Source organism: Ailuropoda melanoleuca, chromosome 18 (assembly GCF_002007445.2).
Source record: "Ailuropoda melanoleuca isolate Jingjing chromosome 18, ASM200744v2, whole genome shotgun sequence".
Classification (NCBI taxonomy): Eukaryota; Metazoa; Chordata; class Mammalia; order Carnivora; family Ursidae; genus Ailuropoda; species Ailuropoda melanoleuca.
In genome coordinates, this window is record NC_048235.1 from 30,125,499 (window position 1) to 30,145,754 (window position 20,256).

General features: G+C 44.3%; 1 protein-coding gene across 1 annotated transcript in view; it reads left to right on the plus strand.

The window, feature by feature from the left end:
* The window catches only part of SLC20A2 (solute carrier family 20 member 2), a 107,329-nt gene that overhangs the window by 68,789 nt on the left and 18,284 nt on the right, over nucleotides 1–20,256 (plus strand). The window contains exons 7-9 of the mRNA XM_019798703.2: nucleotides 3,031–3,147; nucleotides 7,563–7,766; nucleotides 13,158–13,749. Of these exons, the coding sequence (XP_019654262.2) occupies nucleotides 3,031–3,147; nucleotides 7,563–7,766; nucleotides 13,158–13,749 (913 nt within the window). The remainder of the gene's footprint in view (nucleotides 1–3,030; nucleotides 3,148–7,562; nucleotides 7,767–13,157; nucleotides 13,750–20,256) is intronic.

Consider the following 20,256-nt stretch of genomic DNA (forward strand, 5'->3'; position numbering starts at 1 on the left):
GTAACGCCGGGATCACGCCCTGAGCCGAAGGCAGACGCTTAACCGCTGTGCCACCCAGGCGCCCCTAAGGTGTGATTATTGGAAAACAGTTTGAGATCCTCACAGGAAGACAAGGCAGAGTAGTTTTGTCAAAAGTTTTACCTTGGATGTGCATTGATTCAAGTGCCTTTCTACACTGAATTTTTGTACTTAATTGTTTGTTATTCATGAAACTCGCTTTTATATATTTAGTACCAATCACAGCTGTGTGACGTAACTGTCCATTTGCTTGTCTTGTATGCTGGCTTTAAAGTGAATCTTTGCATTCATTTGCTGCCCTGGTACATTACTAAATTGCTGGAATAATTTGGACAGATCCAAATTCTGTCCCCATTCTGTTCCTTTCTGCTCCCATTATCAATGACTTTCCCCATTTTCCTGCATTCCTTCAGTTGTTCTCTTGATTTTTTTACTGTCTCTCCCCTACTTCCACCCCTAGTGATGTGTTTATCCCCTACTCTCCCTTCCAGTTTCTCCTGACTTAGGAGGGTGACCTCAGAGCTCTCTGGCCATTTTCCAGGCCGAACTGATAGAGCTACAAAGGGCAGGTGGTGTTGTGACTTATTGTCTATGCCAAGGATCAAAAGTATTGTAGCCAACCTCAGTTTCTCTTTTCTGGATGTTGGTCCTGACACCTCAGCATTCCCACAGGATGCCAGCAGAAAGCATGGAGATGGGCTTGGAAGGAACATAGAAAGCAGCCTTCTCTGCTTTTGTCATAGGCTGTGCTCAGCACGGATGGAAAAAAAACAGTGCCCGAGAGCAAACGTGCGCACTCATTTAAAATAGATTATAGATAGATAGATTATATATAAAACCTATGAAGATTTATCTCCAGATTGTTTCTCTCTTCCCACAGTATCCAGGGCTTGCCTCTCTTAGATTCAGCAACGAAGCTAAAAGTGGCACAGTTAACAATTTTATCATCAACTAAACCAGAAGGCACAAAGGGAACCTCTTCAAAAACCAAATACTTGGGGCACCTGGGTGGCTCAGTCAGTTAAGCGTCTGCCTTCTGCTCAGGTCATGATCCCAGCATCCTGAGATCGAGTCTCGCATCAGGCTCTCTCCTCAGCAGAGAGTCTGCTTCTCCCTCTACCCTTCCCCCCTGCCCATGCTCTCTCTCTCTCAAATAAAAAAAAAATAACTTGGAAGGTCTAAGAGTGGTACTGTTTTAGTTGATCAGTTCGATGTTGCTAATTAACAGTTACTACTCAGTTTGGCAAGAACCAGCTTTGGCGTGGTCTTGTATCACATGTAGTAAGACGCTGACGTGAAGTTGTAAAGCACAAGGCAGGAAGCCGAGACCCACACGCACAGCCCAGTATGGGGAGCCCGAGTGGTTTTACAGTTGACAGATTTAGGGGCAGAGCCGGAGCTGGAGCTGGGCTGCCAGCTAACAGGGCACAGCCCCACCCGAGTCCACTGCTTTCTGATGTCAGAGTGAGTGCTGGGAGTGGAGCAGTCTAGCCCCTGAGTGTCTACACTCCCACCAGTGACCCCTTAGCTATAATTCGGCCAGGTGATTCTGGTTTTTTGTTTTTCCTATTTATATATGCAACCCTGGCTCTCACTTACAGTATTAATACCCATTCTGCCTCTTACAGTTCCCGAAATGTTTAATAATACCTTAATAGAATAACTTTGAGTGGATTTGTATGTATGAAATGGTTAACAGTGTAACAAAGCCTGCATCTTTACAGATTTATTTAATCCAAGAGCAAAGAGCAAGGTTTTAAATAGTTTATTCCTTTAAAACTTTTAAAACATGTTTAACAGTTTACAAAAGTGACATGCTTATCACATGTTGTCCAAGTTAACAGTACGAAAGTATATGTAGTCAGAAGTGAAAGCCCCCTCCAATTTCCTGTCTATAGGAGTAGCCATTGTATCATTCCAGAACTTTTTCTATACACTTGTGCATATGGTAAGAGTATAAATATGGGGCTTTCTTTTTTAAACATGAATTGGATCATGGTATACATCCGGGCAGCCTTTCTTACTTACCAGATCATGGGCCTCTTCCTTGTCAGTATTACCTCATTTCTATGGCTCTGTCCTATAATTATTCCACATTTCCATAATGATGCAGCCATTCGTTGTCTTGCACATTCTTACTGTAGTATTCTTTTCCACGGAAGTATTCTTTTCCACGTCTGCTTGTTCCTGTGCAAAGCATGCTTGTTGAAATTGAAAACGTGTGAATGCGGGTGAAAGGTTGCCTGTTGCCACCAGCGACAGAAGATGTACAAGATATGCAGTGATGAGTTCTGGAGACAGTACAGTGCCAGGAGAATGTGATGTTTCTAAACCACGTGCGCTTCTGCCCTTTTATTGGCTAATGTAATTGCAACTTAGCGCACATTATTGAATTTTAATGAAAAGTTTTTCTATGTTGTAATTCCATGAGTTGACACTTCAAAGAAGACTTAAGTTCGAAGGTCAATGTCCTTTGAAAAAACTTCTGTTTCCAGGCTGACTTTAAAAAGGTTTGTGTATGTGGTCAGAGTGTCATGGCCATTTAAAGCAGGGCTGCTGACTCCTCAGAAACCCAAACAGGCAGCCGTCAGCAGCCATGTGCTGTGAGGGTTTCAGTCCTCGGCTTCTTGCTGCCCTGGTGGGGGCTGGCGGCACAGCAGAGGACAGCAAAGTCCTTTCTTGGCCAGGTTTGTCCGCTTCAGAATCTCGATATTGAGATAATGAGTAAATGGTTTTATTCCAACATTTTAATACACTCTCTGCGCCACATTGGTAAAACGTTAATGGTTGGCTTACTACTCAGTTTAACCACATATTAACAAGGTGTAATGTGTTTTAAACACACAGCTTCCTACCCCCAAAACTATAGCATTTTTTTTTTTTGGTTGAGAGTTTTATTAAATACAAAGTCCAGGTGATTTATTTTGGATTTAGGAAATGTAAAGTATGTTGATATGAGGCTTGACCTTTCAGAAAGTATCCACTGACAACACCGCTGTTCTTACTTCCCAGTGCTTGGTCTGGTCCTTCCCATGTGGGGAATAGCACTCATCTCCTTTGGTGTTGCGCTGCTGTTTGCCCTTTTTGTGTGGCTCTTTGTGTGTCCATGGATGCGGAGGAAAATAGCAGGTAAGGGCTTTTTTATTCCTCTGATTTACAAAATCCCTGGTTTCTGGGGCTTCAGGTGTAATCCACCGTCACCCTTACAAACACAGGGAACTGGAATTCTCGATGCCTCTAGAACATAGCGCTGAGACACATGCCCCATCCTTACGTCTTGGCTCCTGACTATTTTCCTGCTCAAACTTTTTCTTGGTAACCTGTGATTTGAGTGAGCAGTCCTGGTTGCCTTGGATAACTGGAAGTTAACTATTTGGTCAGGTTCTACCAGCCCGAAGAAAAACATTAGTCTTCAAGGAAAAGCAAATTAACACTATAATAAGATATTAGTTCACACCCATAGGAATGACTAAAAGTAAGCTAGTATTTTGAAGTGTTGATGAAGAAGTGGAATAATAGAATTTACATGCATTTATGGTGAAAAATGGTACAACCACTTTGGAAATTAGAAGTTTCCTGTAAAGTTAAGCATGCATTTACCACATGACCCAGTAATTCCACTCCTAGGAATTTATCCAAGAAAAATGAAAATACACATTCATAAAAAGACTTGTATGCAATCATTCTGTCATAACAGCCAGAAACTAGAAACAGCCCCGGTGTAAATAGGTAAAAGGATAACTGAATTTAGAAACCTGCTTAGCACTAAAGAGAATGAACTACCCACGACATAATGAATTTCACAGATGTTGTTTTGAACAAAAGCAGCCAGATACAAAAGAGTACATACTGTATATTTCTAGGGAAAATTAATCTATAGCAACTGAAACCACTGGATGCTGGAGATGGTGGCGAGTTACAGGAGACTGATGGCAAAGGGGCACACGGGAACATTCCAGGGACATGGAAATGTTCTCTGTCCCAGTTGGGGGAATGTTTATAGGGTCTACTCATTCATCACAGGCCATCTACCTGTACATTTAAAATGTATGAATTTTATTATGTGTAAATTACACCTCAACATAAACAATTTTTAAAAAAAGAAGAATATGGGTCAGAAAGTTGCCCGAGTTGTTTTTCTGTCACTAGCAACATAATTCCAAGCCTTGAGTCCACATGCTTTTATAGGGCTCTCAAAAAAAAAAAAGTAGTATTTTTTTTGGCCTTAGAGTGTGCCTTACAATTGTGTTTCAGTGTGGACATATCTAAATTTGAAAACCCGTATTTTTGAAAAAGAGCAAAACAAATGAGGAGACATACCACGTTCATGAATTGGAAGACCCAGTATAGTTCTTGTCAAATTGCTCTCTAGATTTAATACAATTTAAATTAAAATCCCAGCAAGATATTTTGTAGATTTAGACCAGTTGCTTTTAAAATCTGTATGGTAAGGTAAAGGAATTGGAATAGCCAAAAACAATTTTAAAAAAAGAACAAGTTGGAGGATTCGTACGACTTGACCCAGACTTAATATAAATCAGACCATGTGGTATTAGTGGAAAGATAGATACCCACGTTAATAGAACAGACTAGAGTCCAGAAATAGACCCACATAAATACAGCACATTGATTTTCAGCAAAGTATAGAGGCACTTCAGTGGAGAAAGAGTCATCTTTCAACAAATGGTATTAGAACATTTGGACATCTGCATACAAAAGAAAGAACCTCGGCTTAAGCCTCACACCTGTAAAAAAAAACAATTAACTCAAAGTGCATCATGGAATTAAATGAAAATAGAAAGTGATAAGACTCTTAGGGAAAAAAAAATAAAATGCATAAAGCTTGTCCATATTTTTTTGAGCCATTCAAATTGGTGTGTAGTGATATGTCGTGATTTTAATTTGCACTTCTGTGATGACTAACAATGTGGAGTACCTTTCCATGGACTTGCCATTTATATAGCTTTGCTGATGAAGTGTGTGTTCACATTTTTTGCTCATTTTGTAACTGCGCTATTTTTGAAGATTTCTCTCTATATTCTGAATACAAATCTTCTGTCAGGGGATTTGCAAACACTTCCTCCCAATCTGTAGCTTGTCTTTTCATTCCCTAATAGTGTATCTCACAGAGTAATAGTTGTTAATCTTGATGAAGTTCAGTTTACCAACCTTTTTTATAAATTGTGTTTTGAGTGTCACATCTAAAAACTGTTTTACCCACTCACAAAAGTTTTTCCCCTTTTTTTTTTTTTAAAGATTTTATTTATTTATTTGACAGAGACAGAAACAGCCAGCGAGAGAGGGAACACAAGCAAGGGGAGTGGGAGAGGAAGAAGCAGGCTCATAGCAGAGGAGCCTGATGTGGGGCTTGATCCCATAACACCGGGATCACGCCCTGAGCCGAAGGCAGACGCTTAACCGCTGTGCCACCCAGGCGCCCCAGTTTTTTCCCTTTTTAAAATTTTTATAAAAATCACAAATTTTGTGGTTTCATTTATATGACATTCTGAAAAAGACAAAACTAGGGACAGAGACCAGGTCAATGGTTGCCCAGGAGCTGGGCNGTTTTACCCACTCACAAAAGTTTTTTCCCTTTTTTTTTTTTAAAGATTTTATTTATTTATTTGACAGAGACAGAAACAGCCAGCGAGAGGGAACACAAGCAAGGGGAGTGGGAGAGGAAGAAGCAGGCTCATAGCAGAGGAGCCTGATGTGGGGCTTGATCCCATAACACCGGGATCACGCCCTGAGCCGAAGGCAGACGCTTAACCGCTGTGCCACCCAGGCGCCCCAGTTTTTTCCCTTTTTAAAATTTTTATAAAAATCACAAATTTTGTGGTTTCATTTATATGACATTCTGAAAAAGACAAAACTAGGGACAGAGACCAGGTCAATGGTTGCCCAGGAGCTGGGCAGGGGGTCTGACTACACGGAGAGCTTTGGGAGGTGATAGAACCTCTCTGTATCCTGATTGTGGTGGGGGTTACATGGATCTAGACGCGTCTTTGAATCGGGATGGACACATATGCACATAGTCAACTTACTGCATACAAATTAAAAAACAAATGCTAAAAAGATCTGCATTAATACATACAATTCAGACTAAATAGTAAAGCCACGTCAATAATAGTTAATAGCTAGCTGCTGCTGCTTCCCCCATGTAGCCCCACTCCCTGCTGAGAATAATTACCGCCTGCTCTGTTCATACAGAGTACTCGTCCAAGATGAACCCCTTAAAACATGCCGCTGGCCTGATTGAACCCCATACTTAAATGCTTTGACGTTTAAAGGCTTTTCCTAATAGCTGAACACTCTTGTCAAATAGACTATAAAATCGTCGCTTTCCAGCTTAAGGCTGTTAATATGACAGCAAGAACGTGATATTGCCCCCCATTCTGGCTTCCCAGGAGATTTTTTTTTTTTGTCAATGCCCTATTTTGATATTTCACCGGATGTTTCTTGTTCAGTTCTTTTATGTACACGTTAGTGATTAAGGACACAGGCCATAGAGCTAAACTGCCTGCATTTTACCACGTGGGTGACTCTGGGCAAATGACTTAATCTGTCTGTACCTCAATGTGTTCATTAATAAAAAGCAGAAAATAATGAAACCTATCTCATATAAGCGTTAACAATTTTTGCTTAATTATTATTGTAATCTTTCTTTACAAAAATTACCTTCTCTCGTTTTGATTATAAGCACCTTGTGGTCGGATATCTGTGTGTACCTTTTTCTTTGTTCCCTGTAGTACAGAACAGAAGTGTAGTTTTGGAAAATCTGTATTTCTTCTGACTCTCTAGATAGAGAAAGAGAGGTGATGGCGATTTTGTGAGTGTATCCAGCAGAGGAACTGAGAAGAATACTTGCATTTTAGGTGAGAGCTTAGAAATCTGCCCAGGAGAATTTGTAAGCAGCGCGATCATTAAATCAGCAGCACCACTTATCAGATCTAATGAAAAAGAATGCTACAGAGCTTTCAAGCAGCGTTTTTAAAAATCCCTTCTCTCTTTTGAAAGTAAAGGATTTTTAAAAGTGAGTAAGATCTCTCTGTTCCTTTTTGGAAGATGATTTGCTTGTTTCCTAAGATTTGGTGACCCGAAGAAATCGGAGACCAATCATTTATTGAACAGAAGAAAACCAAAGAGACTATAACTAATATCTCTGAAGACAAAAAGGATAAACATTTCAGTGATTTTGAGGTTAGTTTAAGAAAACAGAAGTCCAGTCCAGATGGTTGTAGGATTACAGAATGCTAGCCCTGGAAGGGACCGTGGGGACCAGATCTAGCCCTCTCTATTTGTTGGTTTTGGAGGAGATAACTGAGGCCTGAGCCCCCCTCTTGTCCTCAGTAGCTGAGTTTTCTGGCTCAAGTTTCCCAGATAATCGAACTCTCCACTTTATTTTTTCTATCTAGCTATAACTATTTTTTTTTCATTTCCAAAGTAAGTATTGAATCATAAAGATAAATACTCATTTTTATATTCATTTTTTAATAACAAGAACTCTATTACAGCATTTTCAGTTATGACTATATTTTCTTTAGGCAAATTACAAAAAGAAGCTGCTTTATCGCGAGTGTCAGATGAAAGCCTTGGGAAAATTCAGGACGTGGAGTCCCCAGTATTTAAAGAGCTACCAGGTGCCAAGGCCAATGACGACAGCACCGTCCCTCTCACGGGGCCGGCAGGGGAGCCAGCTGGGACCTCAGAAGGCACCTCAGTGGGAAACCACCCCCGGGCCTCCTATGGTGAGACATGTGTAGAGGTTTTGGGTTTACATGGTGGCAGAGAGCAGTTCTGGGGGACACCAGCCAGGCCTGCCTCTGGGTGGTTGGGTTTTAATGCACAAAAGTGTTCCCCAGTTTCATGTTTTGGGACAACCCAGGGGCTAAAGATGTCTCAGGAGATCATGCAGTCAACAGAGCAGGCCTATGATTTTGTTCCAAGAGCTATGTCTGGTTCCATCAGGCCCGCACACTGCCTCCGTGCGGCTCAGTCAGCTGCACGCGCATCCTTCGTGGTGCAGTCACCTAGCTGCCGGAGATTGGCCCTTCCAGCTCTCTTAGCGTGCCTTCGTCCTGGAAGACACAGAGAGAAAGCTGACATCAGAACCAAGGAGCCTGTCCTGCTGTAGAGTCACGGAAACCTCAGGAAACATTGAGATTGTCCTGAGGTGGTGGGATTCTTTGGTCTCNTTTTAAAATTTTTATAAAAATCACAAATTTTGTGGTTTCATTTATATGACATTCTGAAAAAGACAAAACTAGGGACAGAGACCAGGTCAGTGGTTGCCCAGGAGCTGGGCAGGGGGTCTGACTACACGGAGAGCTTTGGGAGGTGATAGAACCTCTCTGTATCCTGATTGTGGTGGGGGTTACACGGATCTAGATGCGTCTTTGAATCGGGATGGACACATATGCACATAGTCAACTTACTGCATACAAATTAAAAAACAAATGCTAAAAAGATCTGCATTAATACATACAATTCAGACTAAATAGTAAAGCCACGTCAATAATAGTTAATAGCTAGCTGCTGCTGCTTCCCCCATGTAGCCCCACTCCCTGCTGAGAATAATTACCCCCTGCTCTGTTCATACAGAGTACTCGTCCAAGATGAACCCCTTAAAACATGCCGCTGGCCTGATTGAACCCCATACTTAAATGCTTTGACGTTTAAAGGCTTTTCCTAATAGCTGAACACTCTTGTCAAATAGACTATAAAATCGTCGCTTTCCAGCTTAAGGCTGTTAATATGACAGCAAGAACGTGATATTGCCCCCCATTCTGGCTTCCCAGGAGATTTTTTTTTTTTGTCAATGCCCTATTTTGATATTTCACCGGATGTTTCTTGTTCAGTTCTTTTATGTACACGTTAGTGATTAAGGACACAGGCCATAGAGCTAAACTGCCTGCATTTTACCACGTGGGTGACTCTGGGCAAATGACTTAATCTGTCTGTACCTCAATGTGTTCATTAATAAAAAGCAGAAAATAATGAAACCTATCTCATATAAGCGTTAACAATTTTTGCTTAATTATTATTGTAATCTTTCTTTACAAAAATTACCTTCTCTCGTTTTGATTATAAGCACCTTGTGGTCGGATATCTGTGTGTACCTTTTTCTTTGTTCCCTGTAGTACAGAACAGAAGTGTAGTTTTGGAAAATCTGTATTTCTTCTGACTCTCTAGATAGAGAAAGAGAGGTGATGGCGATTTTGTGAGTGTATCCAGCAGAGGAACTGAGAAGAATACTTGCATTTTAGGTGAGAGCTTAGAAATCTGCCCAGGAGAATTTGTAAGCAGCGCGATCATTAAATCAGCAGCACCACTTATCAGATCTAATGAAAAAGAATGCTACAGAGCTTTCAAGCAGCGTTTTTAAAAATCCCTTCTCTCTTTTGAAAGTAAAGGATTTTTAAAAGTGAGTAAGATCTCTCTGTTCCTTTTTGGAAGATGATTTGCTTGTTTCCTAAGATTTGGTGACCCGAAGAAATCGGAGACCAATCATTTATTGAACAGAAGAAAACCAAAGAGACTATAACTAATATCTCTGAAGACAAAAAGGATAAACATTTCAGTGATTTTGAGGTTAGTTTAAGAAAACAGAAGTCCAGTCCAGATGGTTGTAGGATTACAGAATGCTAGCCCTGGAAGGGACCGTGGGGACCAGATCTAGCCCTCTCTATTTGTTGGTTTTGGAGGAGATAACTGAGGCCTGAGCCCCCCTCTTGTCCTCAGTAGCTGAGTTTTCTGGCTCAAGTTTCCCAGATAATCGAACTCTCCACTTTATTTTTTCTATCTAGCTATAACTATTTTTTTTTCATTTCCAAAGTAAGTATTGAATCATAAAGATAAATACTCATTTTTATATTCATTTTTTAATAACAAGAACTCTATTACAGCATTTTCAGTTATGACTATATTTTCTTTAGGCAAATTACAAAAAGAAGCTGCTTTATCGCGAGTGTCAGATGAAAGCCTTGGGAAAATTCAGGACGTGGAGTCCCCAGTATTTAAAGAGCTACCAGGTGCCAAGGCCAATGACGACAGCACCGTCCCTCTCACGGGGCCGGCAGGGGAGCCAGCTGGGACCTCAGAAGGCACCTCAGTGGGAAACCACCCCCGGGCCTCCTATGGTGAGACGTGTGTAGAGGTTTTGGGTTTACATGGTGGCAGAGAGCAGTTCTGGGGGACACCAGCCAGGCCTGCCTCTGGGTGGTTGGGTTTTAATGCACAAAAGTGTTCCCCAGTTTCATGTTTTGGGACAACCCAGGGGCTAAAGATGTCTCAGGAGATCATGCAGTCAACAGAGCAGGCCTATGATTTTGTTCCAAGAGCTATGTCTGGTTCCATCAGGCCCGCACACTGCCTCCGTGCGGCTCAGTCAGCTGCACGCGCATCCTTCGTGGTGCAGTCACCTAGCTGCCGGAGATTGGCCCTTCCAGCTCGCTTAGCGTGCCTTCGTCCTGGAAGACACAGAGAGAAAGCTGACATCAGAACCAAGGAGCCTGTCCTGCTGTAGAGTCACGGAAACCTCAGGAAACATTGAGATTGTCCTGAGGTGGTGGGATTCTTTGGTCTCCTAAGGATGGGCGAGCACCGGCTTCTGCCAAGCCTGTCCGGGCAGCTCCCTGCCTCCCTGTGAGGTGGGGCCCTGGCACCTGCTTTCGCTTCCCGTGGGTGCCTTGGCCCAAAGAAAGCAAGTGGATTTTGCCCCACTGACCTGAGAGATATCTGCCTCTGACAGTCATGATTCACCTTTAAGGAACACCTGGAATATCTGTCTCACAGTGAACTGGATTTTGTCCCTCATGTATGAAGTTTTCCCAGGATAGGTTCCTTATAAGGCTTCTCCCTTTATTGGTTACTAGAAACAGGAAGAAGTGCTCTGGTAATTTCTAGAAGACACTTTTTAGGAGAAAGCATCATTTNGACTTAATCTGTCTGTACCTCAATGTGTTCATTAATAAAAAGCAGAAAATAATGAAACCTATCTCATATAAGCGTTAACAATTTTTGCTTAATTATTATTGTAATCTTTCTTTACAAAAATTACCTTCTCTCGTTTTGATTATAAGCACCTTGTGGTCGGATATCTGTGTGTACCTTTTTCTTTGTTCCCTGTAGTACAGAACAGAAGTGTAGTTTTGGAAAATCTGTATTTCTTCTGACTCTCTAGATAGAGAAAGAGAGGTGATGGCGATTTTGTGAGTGTATCCAGCAGAGGAACTGAGAAGAATACTTGCATTTTAGGTGAGAGCTTAGAAATCTGCCCAGGAGAATTTGTAAGCAGCGCGATCATTAAATCAGCAGCACCACTTATCAGATCTAATGAAAAAGAATGCTACAGAGCTTTCAAGCAGCGTTTTTAAAAATCCCTTCTCTCTTTTGAAAGTAAAGGATTTTTAAAAGTGAGTAAGATCTCTCTGTTCCTTTTTGGAAGATGATTTGCTTGTTTCCTAAGATTTGGTGACCCGAAGAAATCGGAGACCAATCATTTATTGAACAGAAGAAAACCAAAGAGACTATAACTAATATCTCTGAAGACAAAAAGGATAAACATTTCAGTGATTTTGAGGTTAGTTTAAGAAAACAGAAGTCCAGTCCAGATGGTTGTAGGATTACAGAATGCTAGCCCTGGAAGGGACCGTGGGGACCAGATCTAGCCCTCTCTATTTGTTGGTTTTGGAGGAGATAACTGAGGCCTGAGCCCCCCTCTTGTCCTCAGTAGCTGAGTTTTCTGGCTCAAGTTTCCCAGATAATCGAACTCTCCACTTTATTTTTTCTATCTAGCTATAACTATTTTTTTTTCATTTCCAAAGTAAGTATTGAATCATAAAGATAAATACTCATTTTTATATTCATTTTTTAATAACAAGAACTCTATTACAGCATTTTCAGTTATGACTATATTTTCTTTAGGCAAATTACAAAAAGAAGCTGCTTTATCGCGAGTGTCAGATGAAAGCCTTGGGAAAATTCAGGACGTGGAGTCCCCAGTATTTAAAGAGCTACCAGGTGCCAAGGCCAATGACGACAGCACCGTCCCTCTCACGGGGCCGGCAGGGGAGCCAGCTGGGACCTCAGAAGGCACCTCAGTGGGAAACCACCCCCGGGCCTCCTATGGTGAGACATGTGTAGAGGTTTTGGGTTTACATGGTGGCAGAGAGCAGTTCTGGGGGACACCAGCCAGGCCTGCCTCTGGGTGGTTGGGTTTTAATGCACAAAAGTGTTCCCCAGTTTCATGTTTTGGGACAACCCAGGGGCTAAAGATGTCTCAGGAGATCATGCAGTCAACAGAGCAGGCCTATGATTTTGTTCCAAGAGCTATGTCTGGTTCCATCAGGCCCGCACACTGGCCTCCGTGCGGCTCAGTCAGCTGCACGCGCATCCTTCGTGGTGCAGTCACCTAGCTGCCGGAGATTGGCCCTTCCAGCTCGCTTAGCGTGCCTTCGTCCTGGAAGACACAGAGAGAAAGCTGACATCAGAACCAAGGAGCCTGTCCTGCTGTAGAGTCACGGAAACCTCAGGAAACATTGAGATTGTCCTGAGGTGGTGGGATTCTTTGGTCTTCTAAGGATGGGCGAGCACCGGCTTCTGCCAAGCCTGTCCGGGCAGCTCCCTGCCTCCCTGTGAGGTGGGGCCCTGGCACCTGCTTTCGCTTCCCGTGGGTGCCTTGGCCCAAAGAAAGCAAGTGGATTTTGCCCCACTGACCTGAGAGATATCTGCCTCTGACAGTCATGATTCACCTTTAAGGAACACCTGGAATATCTGTCTCACAGTGAACTGGATTTTGTCCCTCATGTATGAAGTTTTCCCAGGATAGGTTCCTTATAAGGCTTCTCCCTTTATTGGTTACTAGAAACAGGAAGAAGTGCTCTGGTAATTTCTAGAAGACACTTTTTAGGAGAAAGCATCATTTTCAAATGCCATATTATTAATTTGTATGTTTCCAAGTTTCCTTTTTTATTTAACTGTGTTCTTTGTAGTTAATTTGGAAAAGAAAGCATGTGGGAAACTTGAAAATCCCCCATAACCCTGATTTCCAGACATACCCGCCACAAGAAGTGTCTTTCCTTCCAGAAATGATTTGTATTCCAAAGGCTAGAAAATCAGAGTCTCGTTCCCCTTTCCAGGGAGGGCACTCTCCATGACTCACGGCTCTGCAAAGTCGCCCATCTCCAACGGCACCTTCGGCTTGGACGGCCACACGCGGAGCGACGGCCACGTGTACCACACAGTCCACAAAGACTCGGGGCTCTACAAGGACCTGCTGCACAGAATGCACACGGACAGGGGCCCCGAGGAGAGGCCCGGCCCCGAGAACAACTACAGGCTGCTGCGCCGGAACAACAGCTACACGTGCTACACGGCCGCCATCTGTGGGATGCCCGTGCACTCGACCTTCAAAGCCGCTGACTCGGCCTCCGCCCCCGAGGACAGCGAGAAGCTGGTGGGCGACGCCGTGTCCTACTCCAAGAAGAGACTTCGCTATGACAGCTACTCGAGCTACTGCAATGCGGTGGCGGAAGCCGAGATCGAGGCCGATGAGGGAGGTGTGGAAATGAAGCTGGCATCGGAGCTGACAGACCCTGACCAGCCCCGAGAGGACCCTGCAGAAGACGAGAAGGAGGAGAAGGACACAGCCGAGGTCCACCTTCTGTTCCACTTCCTGCAGGTCCTCACTGCCTGTTTTGGATCCTTCGCTCACGGTGGCAATGACGTGAGGTAAGCCACTCGTTCCTTCAGCGAGTACGTGCGGAGGCTCTGCCTGCGGGCCAGGCACTGTGCTGGGTGTCGGGCGGCCGACTAAGAGCCCCGTCGCTGGGAGTAGACAGACGGCTAGCGTGTGTGGTGTGCTGGGCAGTGTGAATGCGAAGGGGAGAATAAGATGGCAGCATCTGGGGGACTGCAGTGTTGGCTAGGCTGCTCACGTTAGGGCTCGCTGGGTGAGAACTGAAGGGGCTGCAGGAGCCAGCCGCTGGGCATCCGTGGGAGAGCAGTCCCAGGACGGCAGGTGCAAAGGCCTGAGGCAGGAGTATGCCTAGGATATCATATAGGAAGAGCAAGGAGGCCACGGAGGGGGAGAGAGTGGACTGGAGGGTCAGCAGGTCATAGAGGCCTGGAATATGTAAAGAGTCCATGTCCTCTTCTTACAAGCTGGGAAGCCCTAGACAAGGCATTGTTTTCCCAAAGCCTCCATGTCCCAATCTGTAAAATGGAAGTAAAACTAGTACCAGCCTCATGGGGTTTCCAGGAGGAGTAAGTGAGATGTTGTATTTAATGTGCTTAGGACGGTGTTCCTCACATAGTCAGTATCTATGTATGTCTTTATTACTATTATTATAATGATCATCAGGCTGAATGTTTTTTCAAAATCAGGAACACATGCTGTTGTATTTCTTGCCCAGATACATGACTCTCCATTCTATAGCTGTGGCTTTCCAGACACTGCCTAACCACGTGCGGTTCAATGTCTGTTCTTTTTAAAAGGAGTTGTCCTCCCAGACAAGAGGCCTGGACATCTTGGGTTCCACTCACTGTGTAAGAGTTGCCATGTTATTGTATTTGAGGCATCATGTGCTGTCCTATCGTAGGTTTTTGACTGCCCGCCCGCCACCCAGCACCACCCTACTCCCTCTTCCTCCTGATCAGAAGAAATTCTTCCTTGAAGCCCTGGTACTGGCAGTGTTCTGAATTGGGTTGCTGTTCTTTGGGAGTTTAAATTCCAGCTGGGGTGGTTAAAAGAAGGTACATGGAAAAGTAATGAACCCCCCCAGAGCAGTGTTGCAAGGCCTAGGGAAGAGTCCGGGCGGGGACTGCTGCAGGTGACTGGAGTCTGGGGCGGTGGCTTGCAGTGCAGGGCCTGGTTTTCAGGCTTCTGAGTACAGACACGGTCAGATAAAAGCAAGGTTCTGGAAGTAATGTGACAGTGAAGAGAGGCTTCTGTTCCTTTAACCAAAGGTTACGTTTACCCCAGGCTTCAGGGCTGAACCATTTGTAACTTACTCTAATCTACCTCAAAACGGTCCCCTTTGAGGTCATAAGGGGTATCCTCCCAAGACAGGGAATCTGAAGCTCAGAAACGTGACGTTTCTTGCCCAGGATCACACAGCTAACGAGAAGCCGACTCGAGAGGCACTTCTTTGTGACCCTCCGCCTCCACTCTGCCTGCACGGCGTCGAGCGGCTGAGGAGGGGAGACTGGAGCTGCAGGTGGCCGCCGTCGGAGGCCTGCGGGGCTTCCGCACGCAGGAGCTCGGAGGTTGTCGCTCCGTCCTCACAACAAGCGAGAAAGTGGACAGACTGAAGGATCAACGACTCCTCCTGGATCCATGCGAGCGAGGAGGACCCAGGGCAGACGGCTGCCCCCCAGACGAGTACGGGAGAGATAGACAAGTACAGGGGGTCATGGAGGAGACTCGTGAGTGGAAAGAGCTGTGGGAACCAGTGCCGGGCAGGAGAGCCTGAGCCGTGATGATGAATTCCTGGACGCTCGGTGGAGACAAGTGTGAGAGGTGAAGACTCAGGGAGAGCCCGTGGCAGGCCCCCACCAGATGGTCAGTTTTACCTCTAGGAACTCTACCAGCTCCTCACGGTGAACAGCAGAGAAAACAATGCCCTCCTGCTTCCATGGCGGGCCAGAGGCAAAGTAACCATCTTGACAGACCCAGAGCACTGTGTTCTTAACCAGCTGCCCTCAGAGGCCTAACCCGCTGAGGTACTATCACAGCCTAACCTGGAGGAAGGGATACTCTAGCTCACTTGAACCATCCCGTGCTACAGGAAGGGGGAGAAACAAACAGAAATACTTGTAAAGTTCGCAGTCCAGAGGCAGAGCCTCACTGAAAGACTGAGCTGTACCTTAGGACTAGAGAAGCCTTCCCCGCCCCCCCTCCCCCTCCACTGCATCACTGCAGGCCAACTCACAGCAGCTCCTTTTACCTGGTACCTCGTGTCTGCCTGTCAAGGAAAAATACAAGACATACCAAAGGGCAGAGTGCCCAATTGGAAGAGACAGAGCAAGCATCAGAACCAGACATGGCAAGGGATGTTGGAATGATCAGAGGGGGAATTCAAAACAACTGTGATCAGTATGCTGAGGGTTCTAATGGGTGAAGTAGGCATCACTCAAGAACAGATGGGCAATGTAAGCAGAGACATGGAAACCCTAAGAAAGAACGAGAAAGAGGGAGGGGAATTAAGATGGCGGAGGAGTCGGGGTCCCCTTTTTCAGCTGGTCCCCTGAGTCGAGCTGGATAGGTACCAGACCAGCTTGAATATCCATGGAATCAGCCTGAGATGCAGGAAGATACATCTGGATCTCTACAAATGAACATCTCCAGCACTGAGTATTGGTTCGAAGCAGGGAGCCGTGAAACCACGCACAGATATCGGAAGATAAACGGAAGGGGGAGGGAGCCTCCGCATTTGGCGCCGGGAAGCGGTAGCCACCTGTACGGGGGAGCAGGGGACTCGCGGACCGGCACCTGTGAGAAAACAGACTGAGACCGTGAGCCGGGGAATGCCTGCGATCAGACTGAAAACCAGAGCTCCAGTGTGCTCATTGGAACCAGACTGAGACCGGGAGCTCTGGGAGCGCGCGCAGGGTGGCTGGCGGCTGGCAGTGTTAGAAACACAAAGGACAGAGACGCACCGGCCCTGGAAGTGAGGGCTGGGACACTGGGTGTGGGACGCATATCCCTGGACGCTACAGGGTTGAGCAGCACCAACAGAAACAGAGTTAAAGTGGCCAGATCATCAGTGGAGAACGGGCCGCAATCCCTCTGTTCTGAGACAGAGGCTGAGATTCGGCCACTGCTGCTCTGACTCTCAGAAGAGGCACAGCAGACCGCCAGGGAAAGCCGCCAGAGAACAAAAGCCTGGTAATACCAGCTCACAGGGTGCCCATCCCCATCCCGCCTCGCAGGAGACACGGAGACTCTACCCAAACAGGGTTGCCTGAGTATCAGCGCAGCAGGCCCCTCCCCCAGAAGGCAGGCTGAAAAATCAAGAAGCCCACATCCCTAAGATCCCTATAAAACAAGGACGCACAGCCTGCGTACTGGTCAATAATTTGGCCTCTGGACAACCTCACAACCTCTCCTCATCAGAATAACGAGAAGGAGAAGTCCCCCCCGCCAGCAAAAAAAAGACAATGAGTCTGTGGCCTCTGCCACAGAACTAATGGATATGGATATAACCAAATTATCAGAAATGGAGTTCAGAGTAACAATGGTCAAGATGATGTGTAGACTTGAAAAAAATATTAACGAAAATGTTAATGAGAATATAGAATCTCTAAGGGCGGAAATGAGAGTGAAACTGGCAGAAATTAAAAATACTATGAATCAAAGGCAGTCAAAACTAGATGCTCTGACGGCCAGGGTCAATGAGGCAGAACGAATCGGCAAATTGGAGGATGGGTTAGTAGAAGAGAAAGCTAAGGCAGAAACTTGGCTCAAAAAAATCCAATCTCAAGAATGTAGGTTACGGGAGATTACTGACTCAATGAAACGTTCCAATGTCAGAATCATCAGCATCCCCGAGAGGGTGGAGAAAAACACAGGTCTAGAAGAGATATTTGAACAAATTGTAGCTGAAAACTCTCCTAATCTAGCAAAGGAAACAAGCATTCATGTCCAAGAGGCAGAGAGGACCCCTCCCAAGCTCAACCACGACAAACCTACGCCACGCCATGTCACGTCATAGTGCAATTCGCAAGTATTAGATCCAAGGATACAGTATTGAAAGCAGCCAGGGCAAAGAAATCTCTCACGTACCAAGGCAAAGGTATCAGAATTACGTCAGACCTGTCTACACAGACCTGGAATGAGAGAAAGGGGTGGGGGGGCATTTTTAAAGCTCTTTCAGAGAAAAACATGCAGTCCAAAATCCTTTATCCCTCAAGGCTTTCATTCAGAATTGATGGAGAAATAAAGACCTTCCAGAATTGCCAGTCATTGACCAATTCCATAACCATGAAACCAGCCCTACAGGAGATATTAAGGGGGGTTCCATGAACGTTTNGGCTCTATAAAGGTAAAAAGGCCCCAAGAGTGATACAGAGCAGCAAGTCACAACCGATACAAAGACTTTAAAGAGAAATGGCATCATTAAAATCATATCTGTCAATAATCTGCCTCAATGTGAATGGCCTAAATGCTCCCATAAAACGCCACAGGGTTGCAGATTGGATAAAAAGACATGACCCATCCATTTGCTGTCTACAAGAGACTCATTTTGAACCCAAAGATACATTCAGACTGAAAGTAAAGGGATGGAATACCATCTTTCACGCCAATGGACCTCAAAAGAAAGCTGGGGTAGCAATTCTCATATCAGACAGATTGGATTTTAAACTAAAGACTATAGTTAGAGACACAGAAGGGCACTATATTATTCTTAAAGGATGTATCCAACAAGTGGATATGACAATTATAAATATATATGCCCCCAACAGGGGAGCAGCAAGATACACAAGCCAACTCTTAACCAAAATAAAGAGACATATAGATAAGAACACAGTAATAGTAGGGGACCTCAACACCCCACTATCAGAAANTTCAGCAATAGATAGATCACCTAAGCAGAAAATCAACAAAGAAACAAGAGCTTTGAATACCATACTAGACGAGTTGGACCTCATTGATATATATAGAACACTACACCCCAGAACCAAAGAATACTCATTCTATTCTAATGCCCATGGAACATTCTCAAGAATAGATCATGCTCTGGGACACAAAACAGGTCTCAGCCAATACCAAAAGATTGAAATTATCCCCTGCATATTCTCAGACCACAACGCTCTGAAATTGGAACTCAACCACAAGGAAAAACCTGGAAGAAACTCAAACACTTGGAGGCTAAGAACCATCCTGCTCAAGAATGACTCGATAAACCAGGAAATCAAAAAACAAATTAAACAATTTATGGAGACCAACGAGAATGAATACACAACGGTCCAAAACCTATGGGATACTGCAAAGGCAGTCCTAAGGGGGAANACACAATGGTTCAAAACCTATGGGACATGGCAAAGGCAGTCCTAAGGGGAAAATGCATAGCCATCCAAGCCTCACTCAAAAGAACAGAAAAATCTAAAAAGCAGTTTTATTATTCTCACCTCAAGAAGCTGGAACAGCAACAGAAGAACAGGCCTAATCCACACACGAGAAAGCAGTTGACCAAGATTAGAGCAGAGATCAATGAATTAGAAACCAGGAGCACAGTAGAGCAAATCAACAGGACTAGAAGCTGGTTCTTTGAGAGAATCCATAAAATTGACAGACCACTGGCAANGCAAAACTTGTCCAAAAACAAAGAGAAAGGACTGAGATTATTAAAATTATGACTGAAAAGGGAGAGGTCACGACCAGCACCATTGAAATTGCAAGGATTATTAGAAACTTTTATCAACAGCTATATGCCAAAAAACTAAACAATCTGGAAGAGATGGAGGCCTTCCTGGAAACCTATAAACTACCAAGACTGAAACAGGAAGAAATAGATTTCTTAAATAGGCCAATTAACTATGAAGAAATTGAGTCAATGATTAACAACCTTCCAAAAAACAAAACAGCAGGGCCTGATGGTTTCCCTGGGGAATTTTACCAAACATTCAAAGAAGAAATAATACCTATTCTCCTAAAGCTATTTCAAAAAATAGAAACAGAAGGAAAGCTACCAAACTCATTCTATGAGGCTAATATTACCTTGATCCCCAAACCAGGCAAAGACCCCCTCAAAAAGGAGAATTACAGACCGATTTCTCTAATGAATATGGATGCCAAAATCCTCAACAAGATCCTTGCTAATAGAATCCAACAGTACATTAAAAGGATTATCCATCATGACCAAGTGGGATTCATACCTGGGATGCAAGCATGGTTCAACACTCGCAAATCAATCAATGTGATACATCATATCAACAAGAAAAGACTCAAGAACCATATGATCCTCTCAATTGATGCAGAAAAAGCATTTGACAAAATACAGCATCCTTTCCTGATTAAAACCCTTCAGAGTGTAGGAATAGAGGGTACATTTCTCAATCTCATAAAAGCCATCTATGAAAAGCCTACTGCAAGCATTATTCTCAATGGGGAAAAGCTGGAAGCCTTTCCCTTAAGATCAGGAACACGACNGAAGCCTTTCCCTTCAGATCAGGAACACGACAAGGATGCCCACTCTTGCCATTATTATTCAACATAGTACTAGAAGTCCTTGCAAC